Source organism: Anabrus simplex, chromosome 1 (assembly GCF_040414725.1).
Source record: "Anabrus simplex isolate iqAnaSimp1 chromosome 1, ASM4041472v1, whole genome shotgun sequence".
NCBI lineage: Eukaryota > Metazoa > Arthropoda > Insecta > Orthoptera > Tettigoniidae > Anabrus > Anabrus simplex.
In genome coordinates, this window is record NC_090265.1 from 353738370 (window position 1) to 353765524 (window position 27155).

At 41.8% G+C, this 27155-nt stretch overlaps 1 protein-coding gene across 2 annotated transcripts in view; it reads right to left on the reverse strand.

Moving 5' to 3' along the window:
- The window catches only part of su(f) (cleavage stimulation factor subunit su(f)), a 455931-nt gene that overhangs the window by 166709 nt on the left and 262067 nt on the right, over positions 1-27155 (reverse strand). For both annotated transcript variants that reach the window (XM_067142809.2, XM_067142802.2), the window contains exon 4: positions 5522-5619. In XM_067142809.2, the coding sequence (XP_066998910.2) occupies positions 5522-5619 (98 nt within the window). The remainder of the gene's footprint in view (positions 1-5521; positions 5620-27155) is intronic.

The following is a 27155-nucleotide window of genomic DNA, read 5'->3' on the forward strand; positions in this document are numbered from 1 at the left end:
TCAATGTTTGGGATCATTATCATGTTGAAAACACCATTGTCTAGGCATATTTTTATAGCGTATGACAGCACATGCTAGAAAAATATTCTTGTAGTCAGGACTGTTCATTATGCCACTGATGCACATTAATGGACCTATGCCCTTAGCAGAGAAGCATCCCCGGACCATGACCGTTCCAATCTCCATGTTTTAAAAAAGGAACCTGATAGTGTGCATGGTACCTTTTACTTCTAGGGTGACAAATATACTGAATACCATCAGATGACATCATATTAAATTTGCTTTCATTGCTCCATAATACCCTAAACCACTCCTGTTATATCCAGTTACGGTGCTCTTTTGCAAAAGGCACATCTCTTCTTTTTGTTGGCCTTCTAATTAACATATACGTAATACAGTCATTAAGTTCTGAGACTTGACGCCTGGAGGGTAGGCACCCACATGACTCTGTGTGTTGCTCACGATGCTGCATTACACGGCGCACACCTACACAGAACCACATCCACCCTCAAAATAGTCACTGCTGGCCGTTAATCACTTAAAAAGAACCACATCCATCCACAAAACAGTCGCCATTGGCCGTTATGCACGTTTGCCAACGTTGGTGTAGCTGCTGGAAGCACCGCTGAAAGGAAACACCCTGTCTCGTCTCCAGTTATTATCCGGTTGAGAAACATTGGATCATCGTCAGCACTACTGATGAGGTCACCACAAATCGTCATGCGATCATCATGATGGTCTTGCGACAGCATTCGTTGCACACTGGGCAGGGTAACACAAGATATGTTGAGGTCATCTGTCAGAATTTTGTGGCAAGTACCATGGCTGACCCCTATTGCTGCTGCGAGATAGTCTAGCGATTGGAAGTGGTTAGCACACACCAACGTTGCAACTTCTTGGATTTTGCGTTCCATTCGAACTGTTTGTAGCCAACCAGTACGCACATCATCTTCCAAATTGTCCTGTCCTTGCACAAAATGTCGGTGTCACCTAAACACAAAATTGCGACTCAATGCGTCCTCACCATAAACCTGTTGCATCATTTCAAACGTTTCGGCAGCAGTTTTGCCTAATTTCTGGCAGAACTTGATGTTTGCCCATTGCTCAAACTGTGACATGTCAAGGTCCGATGGGCGCATTCAAATCACTATCACAACAACAACCGTACATCTGCTTCCAGTGCATACACTCAACTGTCTCTTGCAAGGACGAGAGACTAACTGACATGGTACCATACCACGGCGCCACCTATGCGCTATAGTGCACCACAGCGCCATCATGCAGTCAGTCTCAGAACTTAATGACTAGAGACGGGAATTTGCCTATTTGCCTATTTTATTCCTGTGTTCAGAAACGTAGGCTTTTGAGATATAAATCCATTTTAGGTTCTTTTTAGCTATATTTCGTTGGTTTTATTGTGCCTATAAATGCCTATTTCAGGGGTTTGTGCCTATTTGGAAAATAATTGCCTATTTGATGCCTTTTGATTGTATTTTAAAAAAGGTGATGCTCTTCCAGTGCATTGTATTGTAGCTACTGTGCTCGACAGAATTATTTTCTCTTTTCTCAATATCTGTTTACCCCACAAACAAAAATGAGAATTCTCAGAAGTCACCAGAAATAGTTCTAGGGAAATTTCCATCAGGAGAAACAGGAACAATGCGACCTGGAAGCCTTCAACCCCTCCAACCTCTAAAGACATATGCGAGAACCAGTCAACGTCGAACTATGTTGCTCAACCCATATGCCCTGTACCTTGCTTTCGATGCGAACTGTTATACGCGTACGCATTATGTTCAGAACGTGTTGTGATTTATTGTGAAGTAGAAGAAGAAGAAGTGTGTTTGCAGCAATGCCCAAAGAAAAATCGTCGAAGTCCTACTGGCTGAAGCAGTGGATCACAGGGGAGCGGATGGAAACACATTAAGGACAACATCTCTGGCTTTGGTCTATTCTGCAGCAGACTACTGCTCTGGTGTCTGGCCTAACAGTGCTCACACACAGCTAGTAGATTCACAACTTCGTCAAACCATGCGGATCATAACTGGTACACTTCGTGCTACACCGACCCAATGGTTACCGGTTCTCAGCAATATACTACCTCCACATATCAGAAGACAGAAGGCCCTTTTTCAGCTATGGACCAGAATGCTGAAGAATGAACATCTACCTGTTCATGAGGATATCAGACAGAAATGCACACGCCTTAAGTCTCGCCAGCCTGCTTGGAAGACTGCAGTGAAGATAACATCCAGTGACTTCAACCCCACCTCTAAATGGTTAACAGAGTGGTCTTTATCCCCACCTCGGGCAATAGTGGATATTAATAACCCATCCACAAAACTGGCAGGCTTCGATCTGCCACGCTGCACCTGGAGTAGACTACATCGCATGAGATGTGGAGTAGGTAGAACAGCATCTACTTTACACACCTGGGGCTGGTCAGTTTCTCCATACTGTGATTGTGGGGAGGTTCGACAAATAATGAAACATGTATTGCAGGAATGTCCACTGCGTGCTTTCACTGGCACCATGGAAGATCTCAACTCAGCAACACCTGAAGCAGTGAAGTGGGAGACGGGTTTGGACATTCACATTTAGTGAGATGTACATCACTCGCACTCAATGTGTATATACGAATGGTCAGAGTTGATAGGTGGATAGTGATGTAAATATATTGTTTTCTTAACTTTGTAAATTGTTTTCTTTGACTGTATAGATATGATAATTTGTATTTGCTTTGTACTCATCTTTCACTGGTTGTGTAAATAGTTTACAGGTTGTCATTATCCATCATACGCCAAATAAATAATAAATAACAGGGGATCCAAATTTCACTACGGATGGAAGTTGCTCTAAAGAGGTAAGATGGTTCGTTCCTTTTATCTTTTTTGTGATTGAGAACTATGATCGCATTTCATTGTAACATATAGACCTATTAATTTATGTATTGTGGCAAGTTGTTTTGTTGCAATGCTGTATTAGGCGTGAACTTTCAATAGGTTATATTGTTAAATAATCATTAAATTACTGAACGAGGAGTTAGAACACCGGTGGTCTCTTGTCACAGAATGGATAGAAATTAAATTGGTATTCCAAACTGTGATTCGTTTCCTGTGAATATAGAGATTTACAACTGAAATGCAATTTTTGAAACTCCCTTTAAAAAATCGTGAATTCTATTACACTTTCACTAAACCTTCCTCTAGCATCCCCTCTAGAGTCTTGCTAAATTGTTACAAAAATAAGGTTATGGACGCATGCCACGACAATTTTAATTTATGCGGTTTTTAATTTTCAACGAGGGTGACAGCCTTGTGGGCACACATAATGCAGGATCTATTGCTGGCAACAGAAAATAGTCTTCATGACATCTGACCTGGCTGACCAAAGCCGGTAAATAGAAACAAATAAAATGTTCACAAATCTGAGATTTATAGTGCCTCCGTTTTCATTCTTCTATATACTGTAAGTAAGAATACTGCTAGGGCCAGCTTGGTGGGTTCTTGACAAGTATAAAGGACGGATCTCTCCTCTACGCTACTCCGGTATCGTTTCACGTCTTTTTAATTACTGTATATTTTTCAACCGGTGAACTCAACACGATACTGCCAAATTATAACTGAAAATCCTTGAGGATATTTTTCCATGTAAATTACTAATTTCGTTGTTCCTACTTTAAAGTTCTGTACTTCTAGAAACATCATCTCCAATAGTCTTTTTTAATGAAACAAATGCATTATATATACTAAGCATTATTGCCAATTAGCCCAACTGTAGAAATTTAAGGGACAATGTACTTTATGTCAATTTTATTATTTTTCGGATCAAATGTGAGAAAAATACCACATAGATCAACTTAGAAATACTGCAATGAATCTGATACGAGTACATAAATCTGTATCAATGCAGCCTTTCTACCAGTCCACTCTGGGCAGCGACCAACAACCATTTTCTTCAGACCTATGCACTGCAATGTTGGGAGCTAATATGCCCCTGCATAAACCGGAGCATCTTCAAATTTCAACAAGCTGCCGGGAGTAATTACGAAGTTGGAGAAGAGTGGCATGCCCCTGGTGGAGTCATTTAGGATTGTGAAAGAAGTCAGGGGAAGTTTTGACCGAAACTCTGGGAAGGCAGGCGCTGTCAGTGAAACAGCAAAATGAAACCAGATGAAGTGACTTCACTGAAGATTTGTCCAATCACTTCATGTGATGTTGAGAGATCTTTCTCTCAGTACAAGCACATTATGCATGAGAGGAGAACAGGATTGTTACCGGAAAACATTGAAACGTTGCTTGTAAATTCCTTTTAGAGTAATTGAGTGTGTTATTAAAATATAAGTCATTTTTTCATGCCTATTTTGTTGCCTATTTTATGCGTTAGTGCCTATTTAAATGCCTATTTTGGCTAATTTAAGAGCCTATATGTCTGCATATTTTAACTTTTTTTAGTGCCTACAATTCTCGTCTCTATTAATGACTGTACTACATATATTCTGTCACTTGTTTTTCGAGGTCGACCTTGTCGTGGTTTATTGTGCACATGACCACATACTGCGTACAGAATTTCCAGACAGATACCAGTTGTCTCAATATATTACACGCACGAGCAACCTCTGCCTAAGATCTCTCCTCCTGCAAAGCACATATTACTGCCTCTTTAAAATGTATGGAGTACTCTTTACACCTCGGAGGTGGCATTGGAGTAGTTAATGATTTTCAATTACACGGCAACACACAGAAATTCACAGTTGAACATGAAATATCTAAAGAGTTCTTGTCAAAAGACTTTTGAACATTTACTGCTGTGTTAATGCCTATTAGAAAACAGTGTGCCTTGACTCTCTGACTCTGCTATGTTGTAGTAAACAGTGCAACTCCCCTTCACTCTTATGCACTATAGTTGGATCGTCTGTGTTTGTGCTGCCGTTGTTTAGAGGAGGTTGAACACACTATGTCAAAAGGTTTATGAGCATAACTGTAGTTGGAAATTTCTTTTAAAACGAAGGAGTTTCTGTTTGTTTTATAATAAATTTCACCTTGTGTCCATCCGATAGTTACTAATTACCTTAATAACCAACATTTTGGTAGAGCTTAAATGTTGTATATAATGGCAGTATATACTATATTCCCATACTAGCTATAGTTCTTGGAGGTTTACATATCAAATTCCCCGACTAGCAACAGTGCTACCTTTGAACAGTTTATTCCACAGAATCTCCAATAAAATGTATAAGGGCACTTTTCCTAATTCAAGCTCTGAACAACTATCTACCTACACCACAATAATATTATCAGACAACAGTCACAAACAAGAGTAGAACTGATCTAACCCCTAAGTCAATAAGTAACAATGGTAAATCATAACTACCCAACATATTTTTAAATATTATATATTTAGTTTTAAACTGAAATAACTGAGAGGCAAATAATCCACCTTTCTAGTATATAATACACAAGAGATACATCACTCTCAATTATGAAACCTTTAAAGACTGGTAAGATTATTAATGACTTACTTATATGTTGGAAGTGTTGACTTGGTCTCTTTGACATAGGCAAGGTACAGCTTCCACAAATCGATGTTAAGAACCTTCATGAGACATCGCTGAAACAGCTATTAAAAAATGTGGTATTTTACTAACCTTATTATGAGCAATTTAAAACAGTTATAAGGAATTTAATCTCAGCCACATGCCATTAAATGGGCAGTCCTCGAGAAAGACAGGTTAACAAAATGCTGGTGTCACATTATCAATGAAATTATGCATCACTATTTATAACAATGCAGAAAGTATTGAATGTAAATATAAAATAAGGATAGTTGAAAAGTGCAACTAGCAAGAAGGAAAGACAAGAGAACAAGAAGTTTATATGTTGAGGACTTCAGAAAATATAGACATGGTATTTAAACTCCGGTGGACATCTTTATTATCTATTAGAGAATGGTTGCCCAGTTGTACTTCCTCTTAAAACAATAATCGCTGCCGCCACCGCCACCACCACCACCACCACCACCTCCAATTATCCATTTGTTAAAAATGTCTAACTACTGTAGCCTGGTCTGGTACGTTTCCTGATCTTTGTATTTAATATTTTTCTCCTGTTATTAACGTTCATACATAATGTTTTTATCAATGACTGCCAATGGAAAAAAAAAATACTTTTTTGCATCAACTTCTACAAAAAATAACACACCAAGCTACATGTAAGTTGGCAATACTAGAACAAACAGTCATCCAATTCCTTTTCAATCAATCAATCAATCAATCAATCAATCAATCAATCAATCAATCAATCAATCAATCAATCAATCAATCAATCAATCAATCAATCAATCACTACTGATCTGCATTTAGGGCAATCACCCAGGTGGCAGATTCCCTGTCTGTTGGTTTCCTAGGCTTTTGTTAAATGATATCAAAGAAATTGGAAATTTATTGAACATCTCCCTTAGTAAGTTATTCCAATCCCTAACTCCCCTTCCTGTAGACAAATATTTGCCCCAATTTAACCTCTTGAATTCCAACTTTACCTTCATATTGTGATCTTTCCTACTTTTAAAGACACCACTCAAACTTACTCGTTTACTAATGTCATTCCACGCCATCTCACTACTGACAGCTCGGAACATACCTCTTAGTCTAGCAACTCGTCTCCTTTCTCCCAAGTCTTACCAGCCCAAACTTTTATCTAGAAACCTTATGTTACAAGACATTGACCATATACATGCAAGCTATTATCCTTGCCTAGTTACATCATCAACAGAAAAACAGGTACAATGTTATAAAAAGCAGTAACTTTCTAAACCCTTAGCTATCCTCCTTTTATTACTATTAACAGCATGTCAGAGGCAATATAGATTGTGTTGACTACCATGTGGATGTTAGTTGCCCAAGTTGACTGTCGAGTATGTTATTCTGAACGGGAGATGACATAACCACAACAAAACTGTGGCTGGATAGGCCACATGTGCTTACTGAAAGCGACCGTCAAGCATGACACCATCACCTGTAAATTCTGTAGTGGCACTAACTGTGCAACTAGCATCATGGTTATGGAGCAGAAGATACGAGAATTAGGGTTCAATGCTCAAACAATAGCTGCACTCTTCGTTGGTGTACAGTAAGCGTCACGTTCACCGCAGATGGTCCGAGGAAAACCGGAGAGCCGTTATTTATAGTGATGAATTACATTATACAATTCAGCAGTCAGATGGGAGGTTTGGGTGTGGCGAATGCCAGGTGAATGATACATGACAGTTTATACAGTTCCCACAGCAAAATCTGGCGCAGGTAAGGCGACGGTATGGGAGATGCTTTTCATGGAAGGGACTTGGTCCTCTCATAATACTATAGGTCATGTTAAAGGCAGAAGGTTGCAAGGACATTCTGACCAGTTGCATGTTATCTACAGTATACCACCAGTTCAGAGATGATCACTGTGTATTTCAATATGGTAATGCTCCCTGCCATAAAGCAAGGTCTGTTCATGAGTGGTTTATGGACAGTAATATTCAGGAAATGGGCTAACCAGCTCATAGCCCCGAGCTCAATCCTATCGAACATATCTGAGATGAACTAGAATGGCATCTCTGCTCCAGACCCCAATGATGCACATTACTACTGTACTTGCTACAGTACAATACGATGAATGGTCTGCCAGTCACCCCAAGACATTCAGACACAGAGTGGGCTATCTGTACCATGAAGTTTGGGCTGTAATAAAGGCCAGATATGAATCAGTTATCTATTACCTTTGGCTAGTTGCTACTTCTTGATAGAAACAGTATTTTTGCATCTGTCTCTTGGCACAAGCTAGAGTAAAACGTAACTTCCACCAAAGTCTCAATTTTTTTAATAGCTTTGACAGTATGGAAGCTGTTGAGATATGGGTGGTGCTTACTAATGGCATACAGGGCACGACCAGAATGTCTATATATTGTAAAACGAGCTACACATAGAGACAGTTGTGCAGCAGTAGCAGTTTCTGATTCAGTGACTAAAGCAATGGCACACTACCTCACTCCTCACTATGCCGAGCATGCTTCATTCTGGTACCACCAACAGTCTTTGCAGTTTCCTCATAACTGCATAACCTTCAATGGCGCTACATGAGGATCCAACCAGCTTCCAGGCTGATGATTTGACAGACATAATTACTTTAAAAAGGTGTTTTCTGTGGAACCAAAAAGATTCTGTAAGCGTTTCCAAGGGGTTCTGAAAGTCCAATATTTATTTTTCCTATGATTGTACCAATATACCAACTGATACAGTGGCTCATCAAAAATTCAAGAAATGACAAAGTAGAACTGGCACAGGTTCAATCTTCTCTGTTTGCAATATAGATCGATGAATGAACTGCTGTAGCAGATAAAGCAGTTTTACCTGTGTCTAGCCTATACAAGCAAACTCTCTAGAAGTAGCTCAGCTCTAGTTGCAATTACTTTTAACAATTGAAACAGAAATTTAAAAATTGCACACCATGAAACAATTATTTTTCTTCTGCTGACACTTTTCCTACAGTATGGTGGGATTGTGGATGCAATCTGTGTCACACATGAGGCCAGTTTCATGGCCAGATACCCTCTCCGATGTCAATCCTACATACAGGGAGTATTCAATACTGCGAGTTTCTGTGGTGGTCAGTAGTGTGGTCTGTTGTGTGTGAACGAAGAGGAGTGTATTAACACTAACTCAAATATCCACACCCCAAGCCAGAGGAATTAATCAGATATGGCTAAAACCTCTGAACTGACCGGAAATCAAACCCAAAAAGTCTACAATGCTTACCATTCAGCCAAGGTGCCAACCAAGCTATGCTACAAATGTTGTAATGTTTTCATGGATTCTGTGAAAGCTATGTTTGGAAAACCAACTGGACTAGACACATACATGAGATAGTAACAGAAAACAATATGAAGATGTACCTATAATTGAAATCCAAAAGAGCAATCATTGGTCATGGGGGAGAAAGGAAGTCATACTCTCAAAAACAACCTTGGAAAGGCAGGAAAAAGAATTAGATGAACTCTATAAAGACCAGATCCTTGAATTCACAACTTTTTCAAACTTGGTTTGTGAAAACGGAGAAGTCTTCACAAATCCCTCTTTCTCCAACAGGATAGAATTCACATAGTAAAACTAAAAGACATTTACCACTCACAGTAGATGTGAGGTTTTTCTCCATATTTCACCCATTATAATATATTATATGAGGAGTTAAAATGCTGTACTAGCAAATGTATGCAACTTTGTAGTTATTTCTGGGTTGAGATGAGAATCCTGGGTTGAGATGAGAGACCATTTCTGGCTATTGCATTCCCCAAATGATGTTTAAACTGAGGCTGAAATACATCAGATATCTCTAGGCCCACTATTTTTTAACGTGGTAATGAACCACCTAACTGTCAATACCCAAAACAAAGACTTGTGGAATCTTGTGTATGGTGATGATATCGTCTAGTTCAGGGATGGCGAACCTTTTCCAACTACCGTGTCATTTTAAGTCTGGTTTATTATTCTCAACTGTTGACCATGCCACTTGTTATTTTGCTTTGAGGAAAATCTACAACCTACAAACCACCCCCCTCCCCACCTCCGTCATGTTCTCGTAGCTCGTATGCTCAACAATTTAACTAATTTCTACCTCACCACATTTCCGCAAGGAAACCAGAAGAAACGGCTATCCATGTCTGTAAGATCATATTTATGCTTTCATCAAAACATGCTGCATACATATGGGAGTTATCCAAATTAGCTTTCAATTGCTCCTAAACTTCTTCTCTCATTTTATTACGATAACCTTGACAGCAGTTCAGCTGGCTGGCATTCCTTTAATTCTGTTAAATATTAGCTGTTTCAAATAATGTGTCGGACGTCAATAAGAAAGTTTCTTTCAAGAGCTCACCATTAGATATCAGTTTCCCATGTATGCTGTACTATGCAGTGAGACATATGGAAACAGCTGCACTGATATTATTTCTTGGCCGGAAAGAAGATACAAAATAGTTTGTTATGTGTAATGTTCGATATTTTGTGAAATGAACTCTCTTCTTCATTCATTTGATATGGAACAAACATTTGAATGATTAGTCTCCAAAACTGCGCTTTACATTAAATGTGGGGGATACAATTGTTTTCGAACACAGGCAACACATGTTTCTGCCAGTCCGAATTCCCTTGTCCACAGTTCTTGAAATATACGGTCATCGCCTTTGTTAAGTTAATGTGCTTTTCGGCATCAAAAACATGTTTGCGATGTCCGTATACAAAACCACCAGAAAACGACGCTATTTCACTTGACTTTCGCGTGTCCAAATGGAACTAGTATTTAGATTTTCGATATTTATTCCTTACACTTGAAACACTATGAGATACTACAAGACGTATATAAAAACATTATGTTCATGTGGCGTGCCACTGAAAACGTGTTCACGTGTCACCCAGTGACACGCGTGGCATAGGTTCGCCATCCCTGGTCTAGTTATTGGAAAACTGGAAGGAGCTACAGAAAATGTAACGAGTGGAGGACAGCTCTGGAAAGAAACAGACTTCAAATCAGCATACTTGAAATAACACTTCTCAAATACAAACATTACAGACGAGAGAATGGAGCTGGATGGCACTGCTCTCAAGACGGTGGACAGTTATGTGACTATTTGGGCTCACATCTTCATTATAGACTGTTATGCCTATCAGCATTCAGTTTGCAAGTCTATGTGAATTTACTACATCCTCTATTTGTAACTAGCTCTGTAGCCTTGTTTAGTTCCACTCCTTTTATCTATAACTCATTAGAAACCAAGTCTAACCATCGTCATCTTGGTCTCCCTCTACTTCTCTTGCCTTCCATGATGGAGTCCATTATTCTCCTCCATTCGCCTCACATCACTCCACCACCAAAACTGGTTTATGCCTACAACTTCATCAATTGAGTTCATTCCTAACTTAGCCTTTATCCCCCCCCCCGGATTCTGAGTACCCTCCTGCCATTGTTCCCATCTGTTTGTGCTAGTGATCCTTCTTGTTACTATCATATCTGTTACTTTTAACTTATAAATGATATATCCTCAGCCCACTCAACTCTCACTCCCGTACAGCCAAAATGGTCTAAAATCACACCGATGTAAAGAGAGTTTTGTCCGAGAGCTAACTTCTTTCTTATAACTCACAACTGTGAGCTTCATTGCACTTTGATTCAGTTACTACCATCCTGGGAGAATACACATATTGAATACTTGAAATGATCTACCTGTTCCAGTTTGATTTTACTTTATTTTATTTGGGTTGTGTTATATCAAAATCAGCAGCATCGAGGTGAACATGGAACAGCATACCAACACGGGCTGGATGAAGTTGAGGACTTTGCAGAATGCTGACCAATCCAGAAGAGACATGATCAGCGACTACATGCTGTTGAAATGAAGTGGTGGTGGTGGTGGTGGTGGTGGTGGTGGTGGTGGTGGTGGTGGTTATTGATTTAAGAGGAAGTACAACTAGGCAACCATCTTACACATAACACAAATCAGAGAGAAAATATTGAATGGATCCGACACTTAAAAAAATGAAGATATCGGCCAAAGAAAGACAAGGGCCACGAAGGGCGTGAAATTGAAAGACTCCTTAAGCCTCGAGTGCTCTAATACCATCGAAGTCGGAAAAGAACAAGAGTGACCAAGGGAGGTCGGATAGGATAGAATGAAATTGAGGAGCCTGGCACAAGTGGAAGCAATGCCAGGTCTCAGCTTAGGGCCCTGTGGACGCCAACCCACGCTCCCAAGTTCAGAGGCCCTGTGTCCCCTTTTAGTCACTACTTACGACAGGCAGGGGATACCGTGGGTGTTATTCTACCTCCCCCACCCACAGCGGTGGAAATGAAGTGTAGGGATATCTAAGCTTGATCATATTAAAAACGATTACATGAGAGGTAGCTCCGCAGTCACCTTCATTACAAAGAAAATAACGAAACGCAGACGTCGCCAGTACTGACACTCAATGAGACAGCCGGTTGACTGCAGGACTTGGAGAATAACAGAAATGAGAACAGAACCGAGGAGACCAGGATGAACTGTTATACGCAGATATTGTAAAATATTATCAGAAAAATTATCCGCACTGCTTTAGAGTTTGCATCCGCCAAGACAGTAACTTTGCGGATATCCGCGGATAAATCCACATCCATGCAGGGCTCTACCTGTCAGCTGGATCTGTGCTGCTCTGTTAATTGCCATTACTTTGGACTTGCTCGGGTTGATCTCTAGCCCATATTCTAAACTGGCATGTTTTACCCTTGCTAGTAATTCTGCACGTTCATCTTCACTTCTGGCAAAGGAGAGTGGTGTCATCAGCAAAGTGCAGGTTACTCATTTTTCATCCACCAATTGATATGCCTCCGGTCCAATCAACGAGGGCTTTCTTCATCACATATTCAGCATAGATGTTATATAGAATAGGTGATAATATGCAGCCCTGTCGGACACCCTGCGAAATACTGAAAAATTCTGAAATGTCGCCATCTACCTTTACAGTTGCAACATTTCCATACAGACTCTTCAGTAATTATATTAGATGTTGTGGAATGCCAATTTCACCAATAACCTGCCATAGTTTAATCCAGACAACACAATCAAAAGCATTTTTGTAGTCAAGGAAACATACTGTACTAGTACAGGAACACAGAACTCACAAGATTTTTCAATTACATATTAAAAATCTGTTCCCGTGCTCCTTTTCCTGCAACAAATCCTGCTTGCTCAATGGATATGTGAGGCATAGGCGCTGGTTTATGATGTAAAATAACATTTTACTTGCATGAGATATCAGAGCAAATGTAAGATAGTTAGAACACTTCCTGACTGACCCTTTCTTGTGCAAGGGGATTAAGAGAGAGCTTATCCAATCTTTTGGCCATTCTCTCATCGTCTATATCCTATTACACAATGAGTGCATCACGTACAAGCCTTCTTCACCCATTTCTTTAAGAATCTCTCCAGAAATACCATCCAGTCCAGAGGATTTCTTTTTTTCAAATGGTTAATGGTGTTCTTGATTTTGCTTTGTAGAATGGAAGGTTCCAATGCAGAAGGTCCTCCTGGTTGCTGGACTGCTACATCATCATTTCTTTCAGAGTACAGCTTTTCACAGTATTGTTTCCACCTCTCTAGCGCTTCTTTTCTCTCTCCAATTAGGCGTCCATTCTCGTCTTCCATTACCCATGGTGTGGTTTAAATTGACGAGTAATGCTATTGATTTTGTTGAAGAGATTCTTTATTTGATTTTGGATCTGGGTTTGCTCTATTTCCTCGCAAACGCTGTGGATGAACTGTGATTTATCATTCCTACAATTATGCTGTATCTCTCTGCACAGGATCCTGTACCTATTTTCATCCTGAATGGATTGGATACCATGTTCCTTCAGACTACTACTTCTTTCAATCAGTTGCAAAGTCTTGTTTGATACCCAAGGATGTTATACACTCGGTGTCCTCCTAGCTGGCTCTGAGAGAGATGAGGAGACAATCTCTTTCATTCTGTCCCACACCTGAAAAGGTGATTCTTCTTCATTTAGTAGCAAATCTGGGAGCTTTGGCCGTACAAGTTACTCGAAGCATGCAAGAGATTCCTTGTTAGTGAATCTAAACTGTCTTGCTCTTATCTTCTTGGTGACTTTTAGTTTCAGCTGTATCTTCATGGACAACAGACCGTGGTCACTGCCACATTCCACTCCATGAAAGATCTTACGATCTAGAACAGATGTCTTCCAATGTTATCTCACCAAGATGAAATCAATCTGATTCCTGACTCTATCACCAAGCGATAGCCAAGTGTACAGATGCCTTGGGTGATGCTGGAAGAGGGTGTTGCAAACTACCATGGCATTGCCAACACAAAACTCCAGTAGCTGCTTTCCTCATTCATTCCTTTCACGTAGGCCATAAAAACCAATCACAGACCTGATGTTAGTGTCTCCAGTAGTGTCCCCAATCTTAGCATCGAAGTCACCTTGGATTATTAATATTTCCCTATTTGCAAACAGATTGATGGTATGTTCTAATAGTTCATAGAACTCTTCAATTTTAGCATCTGATGCTGCAGCTGTGGGAGCACAGACCTGGATAATATTAATTCTGCACGAGGAAGCATTCAGTTTGATGGTAATGATTCTATCACTGATGGGTTCATAGCCTATGGCAGTGTTGTTCAGTTTTTCAGGAACAACAACTGCAACACCATTTTGACTCATATCATCGCTTCCCAAAAAGTATACAGTATTCCTCCCATCAGTTACAAAATATCCACATCTTTTCCAATGAGTCTCACTAAGGCCAAAGATATCCACTTCACGTGAACTCATCTTTCTATTATTACAAGTTTCCCTGGCTGTAAGGCATCATGGACATTCCATGTTGCAATCCTTCTAATGACTCTCATAGAGAATTTACTTTGACGGGTTAAAGTAGGGGCTTCTCTTAATCCTGTCTCCACCAGAGATCCCACTGGAAGACTTACTCTGGAACATTTGGAATTAAACAAAGCCATCATGGGGTTGTCAAGGGAAAAGTACAGTGGTAGTTTCCCGTTGCCTTCCACTTCCCCCAAATCCATTGGCTCGCTGAGCCAGTTTCCTGCTGGGGTTGGTTACCCAGCCTTCCACTGGGTTGCTCGGCTTAACAGGGGCACTGCGAGTAAGTTGGAAATTGGAGGACTGAGGTGAGAGAGGCTAAGAAAACTCTTTTATCAAGTTCTTATACTGTATTCGCACCAGACCCCCATTATGCCAGAGTCTCAAGATGATCGTAGAGACTCTCCCTAGGTTACTTCCCAGGGCCTGAACCACCAGCTAGTAGGCCCTTTTTCAGAGAAGTAACTCTAGATTCTTAAACGTATCTCAACCTCCTAAAATACCAACTTCCACGGATGTTAGAATATGTTCCACTGCAGACTAGGAGGAACAAGTAGTGTATCAGTGCATAGTGCACGACGTACTACAGCTTGTCTTCACTGACCATTTCCAAATCGTTGGATTGGACGAAGGGGACCTGTACCTTGGCCAACCCGTTCACCAGATTTGGCCCCTTTAGATCTCTCTTCTCTGAGGCAAGTTAAAATATACTCTTTATAAGGACATACTGACTACACCAGTTGATATGAAATGACGTATTACTGGTGCCTACACTGAAATTTCTGATGAAATGCTAGAACGTATGCATGACAGACTGGAATCATGTACTGAAGCTAGTGGTTGACATTTTGAACACAACCTTTGAAGACCAATTCTCTTTCTTCTTCTTCTTCTTCAGAATCTAAAGAATTTGTTCATTCACTTTCTTCTTAAGTTAGTGCTGACACATGGAGCTTATATTTACAGTACAATTTTGGAACTATGATAGCTCGTAAACTACTTGTACTAGAATCCTAAAAAAAAAGGAAAAAACTAACACCATTTACATTCTAATTTACTCTAATTTCATTTTTCTAATGCCAGTAGGCAATGTTCCATTTGAAATAGGTAACTTTCTAAAAATTATGGAGTAAAATTATAAGCCCTTGATTACACTTCATTTCTGTGGAAACAACACATCAATAGCACCTTCCATTTCATAAATAATTGGGTTACAAATTTTAAGTGATGCACCCTGTTACTCGAGTGATACATTTCATATAATAGATGCAGTAGCTTATACAAAGTAATTATATAAGAATGTTAAACAACATTGGAAACTTTAATAATAAGTCATTCGAAGCAAAAACTCCGGTTTTCATATTTCCTGCCGAATAATAGCATTGGATGGCAGCTAGAAACAGTAAGTGGAACGAGTCCTGCTCTACACATACAAAGCTGAAACTGAATTGGATGAGGGTTTATACCTGAATACTACAGATACCGTTTTATATCTGAATAAATGGAAGATTAAGGGGAGTTGCTGGAAAACAGAGTACAAGGTGAATGTAAGCAAATATAAATTCTATTAAAACTGTATATATTCGTAAGCTTACATAGAAGGCAGAATAACAAAAATTATCGTTAGAAATGCAAAAGGAAGGTAGGAGAGATGAAAACTACCATTGTAACTTTATAAGATACATTAGGCTAACACTGAAAAGGTTCAGTATCATTGCGAAGGTACCGGTACTGTTTCTTGCCGCAAAACGCTGTGCAGATAGGCAAATTATACAGCCCTCTGAAATGTAGCTATAAATAATCACACTTCTTGTCAGAATACTTTTGTGGTAAAAGCAAACTCGTGTCCTCGTATTCCTTGAGGCGGTGGTGCAGCTGTTTTCAGAAACACTCCCCCCCACCCAAATGGAGTTGAGCTGATGTACAATTTTAACCACATTCCAGTCATTATTAAATCTCAGTAACGGGAATCGAACCCAGGCTCTGAGGATGGCAACTAATAGCGTTAACCGTTACGTTACGGAGGCAGGCACTTTCAAGGGACAGAAGAAGGATATTATACTTGGTAATATAAATCGTAATAGAAAGAGGAAAGATGATAATATCATGTTATTGGTTTTAGGCCCTACGTCCCACACTTTTTTTGCTATCTGCTTTACGTTGCACCGACGATGGGATAGGAAAGGCCTAGGAATATGAAGGAAGCGGCCATGGCCTTATTTAAGGTACAGCCCCAGCATTTGCCTGGTGTAAAAATGGGAAACCACGGAAAACCATCTTCAGGGCTGCCGACAGTGGGGTTTGAACCCACTATCTTCTGATTACTGGATATTGGCTGCACTTAAGCGACTGCAGCTATCGAGCTCGGTTTATGTCCCACTAATTACGGTTACGGTTTTCAGAGACGCCAAGGCGCTGGAGATTTTTTACGTGCCGGCAACTCTACCGACACGAGGCTCAACAACTGCGTGGTCCCAACAACTTCAAATACCACCGGACTGCACCGGTATCGAACCAACTCAGGTCAGTGACCTGGCAAGAAAGAAAAAAATATATAAGACATGGTCTCTCAAAGAAAACACGGGAAACGCCTAATGAAAGGCTAATGGCAGTTGAGGGGAGAGCCTAAAATTTAATTCTCAAATATTTATGTTATTAGTGGTCCTATCGATAAATACTGCATAACTAAGTTATATAGAATTAAATATCTGATCAGTTATGTCTGTACATTTTTACCGCATCAGTTATAACAGAGATATTCATGAAATTTGATTTTTTTTTTTTTGCCAAGTCCAACTCAACGCTGAACTATGAGAAAATGGGTGAACAGAATTGAATGAAAATCGGTGTGTAAAATCCGGGCATTAGGTCCTACAATCTAGGCTGTAAATAATTTTATTCACGCTGGATGAAATGATAGTTTAGGGGAAGGTGCCTAAAATGTATGTTTTAATACGCATGTTATAGGACCTACCGACAAGTATTACATAATAAAAGTTATAGGGAAAAGTTTCGATCATTTTTTACAATACCGACTAGGATAGTAGAACTGATGAATTTAGACCTTTGTCGCTTAGCCCAAATCAACGCGGAACATTGCTAACTTGGAAATATTGTTTAATCGTGTTAACTAGGGATGCCTGTTGTCACAATTGTCTTAGAGTGTAAGACCACGCGGTCATCGGTCCATATCGATTAGGAAAAAGTGAAGATGATTACAAAAAATGAGAATAATCGTAAAGGAACAATCGCGTGGAGAACAAGACAAGAGGGAATCTTGAAAGGATGGAAGGACTCCCTTTACATCAGATGCCCTAATATCACAGAATCGGAAGAAAACTAAATGTGAGGTGTGCCACATTGAAAACTCATAAAACTGATCAACAATTACATTACATTGACTATAGTTGTGATGTGAATTTTCTCTTCTGCTGACACTCATTTCCGATAGATGGTATTACCGCACATCCCGAATAAATCAGCATTCTATATTGACGGAAAGTAGTTGGAGAGTTAGAAAACTTTGCACAAGCTATTTGATTGTCCCGTCAACGGCGGGTACTACAGCTAGTTCCCTCATAAAACGGATGACTACTAGATGACTGCTCGTCCTCTCGTAGAATGAGGGAGATGGTGCTCGGGAGTTTTAGACTACGGCGCAGATCGGCCAGGTCCACGCACTCCGTAAGGATGTGTACCACCGTCAGAACACCGCCACAAGTACACACCGGGATGGGGAAGGCGGGGGATTCTCCCTTCAGTAAGTAGAAGTGCATTGCTACACCGTGGCCGATCCGAAGACGACAAAATACCAGTGCTTCTCTCCGTGAAACTCGAAGAGAAGTCTTCCATACCTCCGTAGTTCCCTTAATCGTTCTCAGCTTATTTGAAAGAGGGATGGCCTGCCACTCCATCTTCCAATGGGATACACCAAATGTCTCAGCTGATAACGAATATCATTGGCTAAAACCTTGTGACCGCCTCCTTGGCAGCACTATCAGCTAACTCGTTTCCCGCTACACCCATGTGGCTTGAGAGCCACAAAAACGTGAATCTGGAGCTAGCACTCCAACACTCGACAAGCAGGTCCTGGATCCGCTGCACCAGATGGTGCCGCATGAAACATGCATCAGTACATTGTAAAGAGCTCAAGGAGTCAGTACACAGGAAAAAAAATGCCGGCGTTCATTGGACAGCACGTACCGCAGAGTTTCAAGGACAGCATAAAGCCCTGCTGTGTACACACTACACATTTCCGGTAGAGAAAAATAAATCCCATATTATTAACGACGAACGCACAGCCTACTTTAGCTTCTGCCCTCGAACCATACATGTAAACAACTACTGAAACTAGATACCGGCTAACAACGGCAGGAAGAGTCTCCCATAAATGGAGGGGTCCATGTTTACGTTTGGGCCGGTGTGCAGATCCAGGATGATTTCAGGTCGTCGTATTACCTACAAAGGTAGCTTACTTGATCGTCTAACAAGACAAGGAACTGAAGGTACATCAAACTACTACGGTTATCCAAGTGTATACCAAGCGGCAGCGTTGCTCGTGGTTAAGTAGGATACAGCCGACGGTTTCCATTGTGGAATACGCAGGGATAGCATGACGTGTCGCAAATTCGCGGCAAGGGACAGCGATGTTTGCTGACGACTCAGGTGTAAAGGCGGAACACCAGATTCAACGAAAAGGCTAGCAATGGTGCTTGTACGTTGTTCCCGTGACCAACCTAACTCAGCTGTGATGGATGATATTCAGTTTCACAAGGGTACTTCACCTTGATTCACATGCTGCACTGCAGTAATCTAACATCGATAAAATATGTGCCTTATAAAATCGTAGATCACCGCGCGGCCTGCCACCCACGTAGCGACCCTATACATTCCAAAATATTCAGTTTCTTAGCGCATTTCACCTTTAATTGATGTATATATGGGCCCCATGATAATTTAGTATCAAAAGGGAGCCCAAGAAATCGGCATGTGTCAACTACAGGAAGAGCTAACCCCACAGCCCTCAAAACGTTCATGATGGGGGTGACGAGTGCGTTTTCGGGAGAAGTGAACAACAGAGGCCTTTTCAGTTGAAAACAGAAAGCCACGTTCTAAGGTCCACTGTTCCACTCTCCTAATAGCTTGCTGTAATTGTCGCCTTGCGACTGCTATATTTTGTGAGTTATAATGTAGAGCAAAATCGTCCACATACCGGGTGGTCCACCAGTCCCTTGCATTCCAGTTTTATGCATCCCTTCACATTTTCTATAATTCTGAAAGACATCGGTCCCTCTCCCTAAACCAAACCAAACCCAATGGCACTACACCCCTTGAAGGGCCTTGCCCTACCAAGCGACCGCTGCTCAGCCCGAAGGCCTACGGATTACGAGGTGTCGTGTGGTAAGCACGGCGAATCCTATCGGCCGTTATTCTTGGCTTTCTAGACCGGGACCGCCATCTCACCGCCAGATAGCTCCTCAATTCTAATCACGTAGGCTGAGTGGACCTCGAACCAGCCATCAGGGCCAGGTAAAAATCCCTGACCTGGCCGGGAATCGAACCCGGAGCCTCCGGGTAAGAGGCAGGTACGCTGCCCCTACACAACGGGCTGGACCCTCTCCCTAAACCGGGGCAATATAACGTGATGTGTGTTTAAGGGCTAGAAGACAGCAGGAATCGTGAGCGCCACTATTAATTCTTTATGGTTACTTCGAATGAACCGGTAAAACGAGTACAGATACGTAGAACACATACTTTCAAACAGGAGGTGGACGCATAGACCGAGATCAGTAGCTCGCATGACAAGTGGGCGGGGAGATATGTGATAGTGGACAGTGCTCGAGGTAGGAGGTTCGAATCCCACATAAGAATTTTTTAACAGCCAGTTGCCTGGGATGTGGTAAGGTTGCATGCTTGATAGCTTCCAAAGACTGATTTGTTTATTTGACCCTGTAAAAGACCGTATGTATCATTGCATTGGGTATGGTGCCGGGTTGGACGAGGATTAGGAGATGATGGTCGGTGGCCAGTTAGCTACGTTGTACATGTTCCAAGCTTCGTAGACCACAGGTAGGGCAAAGTATGCCCCATTGGAACGATAACATGCGATGGCAGGTAGGTAAGTATGTAGCTGCGCGATAACATGCGATGGCAGGTAGGTAAGTATGTAGCTGCGCGAACTCCCCTCCTTCGAAGCAATTCACAACACAAAGTTTATTCACTGCCTCGAGATGTATTCCAGCGACGAATATGTGGATATGTTACTTCTCTAAGGAGAAGCTAGACGGAATGCATACCGGGCACAACGCCTTTACCAAGAACGCTATCCGGATAGACGGCAACCGATGGGCATGACATTTCGGAATTTTGAAAGACGCGTGCGGGATTCTGCATCCCTGGGAAGACACGGCCTGTTGGAGATCATCCCGTGACGTCTGCTGACAATAAAGAGGTCGTGTTTGACGCTATCCGGCGTAACACTCATACTAGCACACGGGCCATTGCACAGGAGCCGAACATCAGCTGAGCGTCTGTTATGTGGATATTGCATACCCACCGGTTTCACCCGTATCACCTGCACTTACACCAGGAGCTCCAGGGTCATGATTTCGATGCCCGGGTGGCGTTCTGTAAATGGATACTACAGCATGTTGACACTGATCCTGCTTTTCTAGAGACTCTATTATTTACGGACGAAGCATGATTCCACAATAATGGAACCGTTAATCGTCATAATATGCATTACTGGAGTGTGGATAATCCCCACTGAATGCGACAGACAGCTTTTCAGGCACAGTGGGGCGTGAATGTACGGTGTGGAATCATGGGTGATCACTTCATCGGTCCCCACTTCTTTGAGGGCCATCTGACCAGCCAACGCTATCTGCGGTTTCTCCAGGATGAACTACCACTGTTTTTGGAACATGTGCCATTCCTTGACCGCTAAAGGATGTGGTTTTAACATGACGGAGCCCCACCGCACGCGGCGGTGATCGTCCGGAACCAACTCCATGCGACGTATCCTGATAAATGGATAGGTAGTGTGGGACCTGTCCCCTGGCCCACGAGATTCCCCGCTCTTACGCCCCAGGATTTCTTTTGTGGGGCCATGTAAAACAACTGGTCTACGCACAGGAGTCAGCCAGTCCTTGTCACCTTAGACAGCTCATCATCGAGGCATGCCGATCCGTTTCGCCAGAGGTGTTGCAACGGGCCAGACGGTCCTTACAACATCGCGTGCAGCTCTGTATCGGCCACGGAGGTCGTCAGTTCGAGCAGGTGCTGCGTTAACCGACGGGGATAACTGAAATCCTGTCACATGTTTCCTAGCTTCTATCAACACAGCTCTATACCAACGGCCCTTTTCATGGTCAAATAAACAAATCAGTCTGTGAAAAATACCTTATAAAGTATACAACCTTGCCACATCCAAGGCAACTGGCTTAAAAAATACTTATATGGGACTTTAACCTTCTAACCCCCGACGACTGTCAACTATCACACATCCTACCACGCGGTAGCCATGTGACCTAATGCGACACTTGACCAACCCGCCCACTTCCCAGCCAATACTGGCCACAGACCATTATCTCCCCATCCTCGTCCAACCCAGCACCATGCCCAATGCAACGATACATACGGTCTTTTACAGGGTCAAATAAAGAAATCAGTCCTTGCAAGCTATCAAGTATGCAACCTTACCACATCCCAGGCAACTGGCTGTTAAAAATGTCATGTCGTATTCGAACCTCCTGCCTCGAACAGTGTCCACTACCACAAATCTCCCCGGCCGCATGCCATGTGAGCTACTGTAAAACTTGACCTACGCCGCCCACTTCCCAGCCTATACAGTACCGTGCTCCCGGTCTGTGCGTCCACCTCCTATTTTAAAGTACGTGTTCTGCGTATCTGTACTCGTTTTACAGGTTCATTCGATGTACCCATAATGAGTTAATAGTGGCGCTCACGATTCCTGCTGTCTTCTAGCCCGTAAACACACATATCGATATATTCCCCGTTTTATAGAGAGGGACCGATATCTTTCAGAATTGCAGTAAATGTGAAAGGATGCATAAAACTGAATCCCAAGGGGCTGGTGGACCACACGGTATAGCGACTGTACATCGTACTTCTGCTGAACCTGCAGCAGCGACAATACCGCTTATGACTTCCGCGAACACGCGAGACTGAGAATCGCCCTGTGGGATTGCATTTTCCTGAACATGATATTGTGAATACGCCTTCCCTATTCGGACAAAAACAACACTAAAAACCAGAGAGTTACCTCGTAATTTCCATTGATGCAGTACTGAAAGGATGCCATACCGTCATGTGGTATCACAGGTCTTCTCTAAATCAAAGCAAACAGCCACCAAATGCTGTTTTCCGAGAAACGCGTCCTGGTTAGAACTCTCCACGAGCACCAAGTGGTCCATGGTGGAGCAGGCAGCTCGAAAACCACATTGGTACTCGGATAAAAGTTCTCTTTTCTCCAAACACCACATAAGTCGTCGATTCACCATCCTCTCCAACATTTTACAAAGACAGTTAGCGAGACAAATTGGATTGTAACTTCCTGCATACCAAGGGTCTATGTCGGGATTAAAGAGAGGAATTATTATTCCCTCTCGTGACTGTACCGGAAACTCACTTCCTATCCAGATTCAGTTGAAAATTCCAACAGGATATAAGACGCAATCCTCGCTGAGGTGTTTCAACATCTAATTATGCACATTATCTGGTCCGGGAGTCGTGCCCTTGCTTCCCATGAAGCTTTCTCACTCATTCGAATTAGAACTCGCGCTTTAAAGAGGAGTTTTTTAAATGCTACCAAATTGACCACTGAACGCTGCCTACGACAGCGTTTATGAGCGCGATGACGTTCTGTTATAGCTATTGCAAGTTCTTCGTTCAACCAAGGAACGCGTTTACACCAAAGAGTCCCAGAAAATAAAGACGGAATAGACTCCTCAGCACGAGAAAGAATAACTCGTATGATGTATCATCGTCTACGTTCCGACTAATCGCGTCGTTAAAGACAGCTAATGATGTGAACTTTGGACAATCAGCAGGCTTAAGAATCCAGACTATACTCGTTGCGAACTGATTATCTGGCGAAGCTTAATAAAATGCCTGTCATAACCTATTTAATAACAATACTCACAAATAAACAGAAAAAAGAAGAATAATAGAGCTTGTTTCTCAAATACATTTTTAAACGAGTCTTATGAACGGAGTTTTCAATATTAACAAGTAAACAGAAAAACAGAACTTGATTCATAAATAATTATTTTGAAGGAATGTTTTATGTACGAAGCTATCAAAAAATAATCACAAGTAAGAAAAGTAGAACTTGCTCCATAAATACATTTTCTTAATAAATATCCGATTACTGTATATTGTGCATTTCATGGAACGAAATGTAAAAAGCCACCAGATGTACCGCGTGAACAGTCTCCACTGGGAAATGTAGTTCTCTCAAGGAATGCACGCTTTCTAATCTCATTTCTTGATATAAAACCATCTACCACATTCTTCAGATTTAACGCCTTAGCAGCCTGCAAATACTACCAAACTCCACTTTTTAAGGGGACTTAACATCTAGGAGGAGAATCTTTTCGGGGGCAGGGGGCGGCAAAAAGGCAATCTGCCCCCTAAGATCATGTGTGGGCGGAGGGGACAGAAAACGCCTTGCCCTCCCAAGGCCACCAGACGATATTTTTCTATATTTTTCAGGGCGGAATTTCTTCCTACGAGGGAACCGCGCAGGTTTTCCAGCAGGAGTATCTGCTGACGCTGACACAGATCCTCCGGATGGAAGGCATGTCTCCCCATTCGCAGGACGGATGGGGGAACGACTGATAAAGCCGCCCTTCTTCCTCAACTTCGTTTCTTATTTAGACGGGCTGGTAGGAAAATTCCCAGCCCCAATCCACGATGTCACCTCCGCCGACTTGGGCGCGGCTTTCGCCGACCTCTTCAGGGAGGGAGAATTTGTCTTCTTCCCCTGCTGTGCCAGTTCAGGTTTCTTAGTCGGTACAAAATTGTTTGTGGCCGAAGGCTGGGATGACCCCACCTTCGAGCTTTTACTCTGCGGCGTTGCTCGCAGGAACAACTGCCACGTTAGGCACAGCAATCTTCACAGGTATTGGTGAAACAAACGACGAACCTGGTGTGCTCTGTGCTATCACGCTAAAATCAAGCGTCTTCGCGGGTGTTTTCTTGGAATTAAAGTTACGGCGCGCTTCCAGGTAGGAAAGACCATCCAGTGTTTTGATCTCCTGGATCTTCTTCTCACTGAAATTCATCTCGAGGAGAATGAAGATCAGAGGAGTTAATGCTCCTGTGCGGAGGTGTGCACTGTTCCGCACCATGGCCTTTTCTTTCACGTATTCGAACAACGAGGTACCCTGAACCTTTGACATTTGTATCACCGTATGGGAGGTGGGATGTACGGTCTCACATCACAACGATAGGTTGTTACCTTGACAACTTTTTGGTAACGGAGAGAATTTGAAAGAAACATAAAGACACTGGTTGACTTTACGCATAATGCGCCGGACGTGTGTCACGCCACGGTTATTCATGTCTTCAGTCAACTTCAGACAGTATTCAAGATGAAGACACGGTGAAATATGATTCCGCAAACCAGATTCGAGGGTTTGTGCTCTTTCACCTTTGAATACAGACTATACTTGCTGCGAACTGACTGATTAGCTGGTGCAGCTTAATAACATGACTGTCATAACCGGTACAATTCCACTGTAACAGGGACACAATGTAAGAAAACCACACTGATGTTCATGAGCTCACAATTCACAATGTATGCAGCACTTGAGCACTTGAACAACCGATTTCCTTGGAGTGCAGTACGCGTCGTTAGGAACACACATTCATTATACAATTATTTTTTTTTCAGATCCTCAAGTTCGCCGTATAACCTTCAATGTGTCGACTAAAAAGAACGGATTTAACTACTTGAAATCTTGCCTATCGCTTCTGGTAACAACTGGGAAACTGGGGAAGCTGGAACCCACTCTTTCGTGTTACGTTTTCTTCCCGGGAGTCCCCACAACTCCACCTCCGATGGAATCAAACATTAAATACCCTAGACATACCTGAGGTGTTTCGAAATCATGCAGAGAGAACTGTTTCAGTAGTTTAATGCCCACGACATAAGATAAGCTTACACCGTACGTCCACACGTATTTCCTATTACAGCGATATCCACTACACTACTGTACCATGGCCTAACCAGTGTTATTCACCGAGTACGAATCACCGGGTAAAATGGGAATGATAAACATTAGAGGTCTGAAATACGTTATGCCGGTCTCACGAATCATATTTTTACTATAATACGCCTAATCGTGTACGAATCTAGTACAGTGGATGCCGCTTATTATGATCACTCTGGGACGCAGATAATTTGATAACATTAACCGATTGATAACAGTAGCAGAAAAATAAAAATGGATAGGTAGCTTACTGTATTTATTCATAAAATACAAGCACTAAATGAAACACTGACAATAACCTACATGCACTACAATGAAAAAGATACCGGTACACAGCACTGCAATACAGTTAACTGTTTTCAGCTATGTAAAATACAGTAGTCTCTAATTGTTGTTTGCTTCTGGTTGTCTTTCAAAAGTCCATTAATGAATCGTTAATATTCATAATGTTTTTGAAAGTCCACTGACTTACACTGAACACCTCGTCGCATGATATCTAGCGCCTGTCGCATTTCAGCGTTCGTTGGTGTTCGGGAAGTTTTGGCAAAATCGTCATCAGCATCGCTATCCTCTGCTCCTTGTTCTTCACCTCTCATATCTAATTATGCGGAAGTAACTGCCTCATATATGTCGTCTTCTGTCTGTCTCGCATCAGTAATGATGCCCTCATCAACGTTCATCCATTCCTGTAATTCATCTTCCGTTAAGCCTGTTGAACAAAGTTCAACATGCTCCTCTACTTCTGGTAACTCTCTTAAAAATCCCCCATGCCGGATACAGTTTCTTATTGTATGTGCCGAGACATTATCCCATGACATGGCTAGAAGATGCAGGACATCGAGAAGGCTGGTTGTTTTGGCAAGGGCATTGGCACTAGTTTTATGTGAGTCCTCTATGTTTTTTTTAAATTCTTGTGCGCATTTCATGGCGATAATACACTTTCATGGTGCGAATGATTCCTTGATCGCATGGTTGAATTAATGATATCGTATTCACCGGTAAGAAAACCACACTGATGTTCTTGAGCTCACAATTGACAATGTGTGCTGCACAGTTGCCATCCAGCAAAAACTATTTTACGGTCCAGCCTATTATCCCACTTCAGTAGCCATTCTTTGAAAATCAGCGCACTAAACCATGCATTAGTTAGAACGACAGTTTAATGGAAACTTATTTAAAGCAGCGTGGGTTCTTACTTTTTCCAATCACTAACAGTATCCTTATTCATCAGACATACTCGCACAACATAAAACGGTTACTCGTTTCTTGGAGGTTTTATAGCCTTTAGTACTTTCGTTTTTGAACAAGTAAGTGTGTTCAGGCAAGGCGCGATAATACAGTACAGTCTCATCAGTATTATACACACACTCGGGAGGGAATTCAAAAGCAATTTTAGGCCACTCGTCTTCTATCCACCTCTCATCAGCGACAGAATCAGCGTCCTGCTCACCATACGTTCGTTTGTACACTATATTTACTCGTCTCTTTCAATGGCGAAACCATCCTTCCGTTG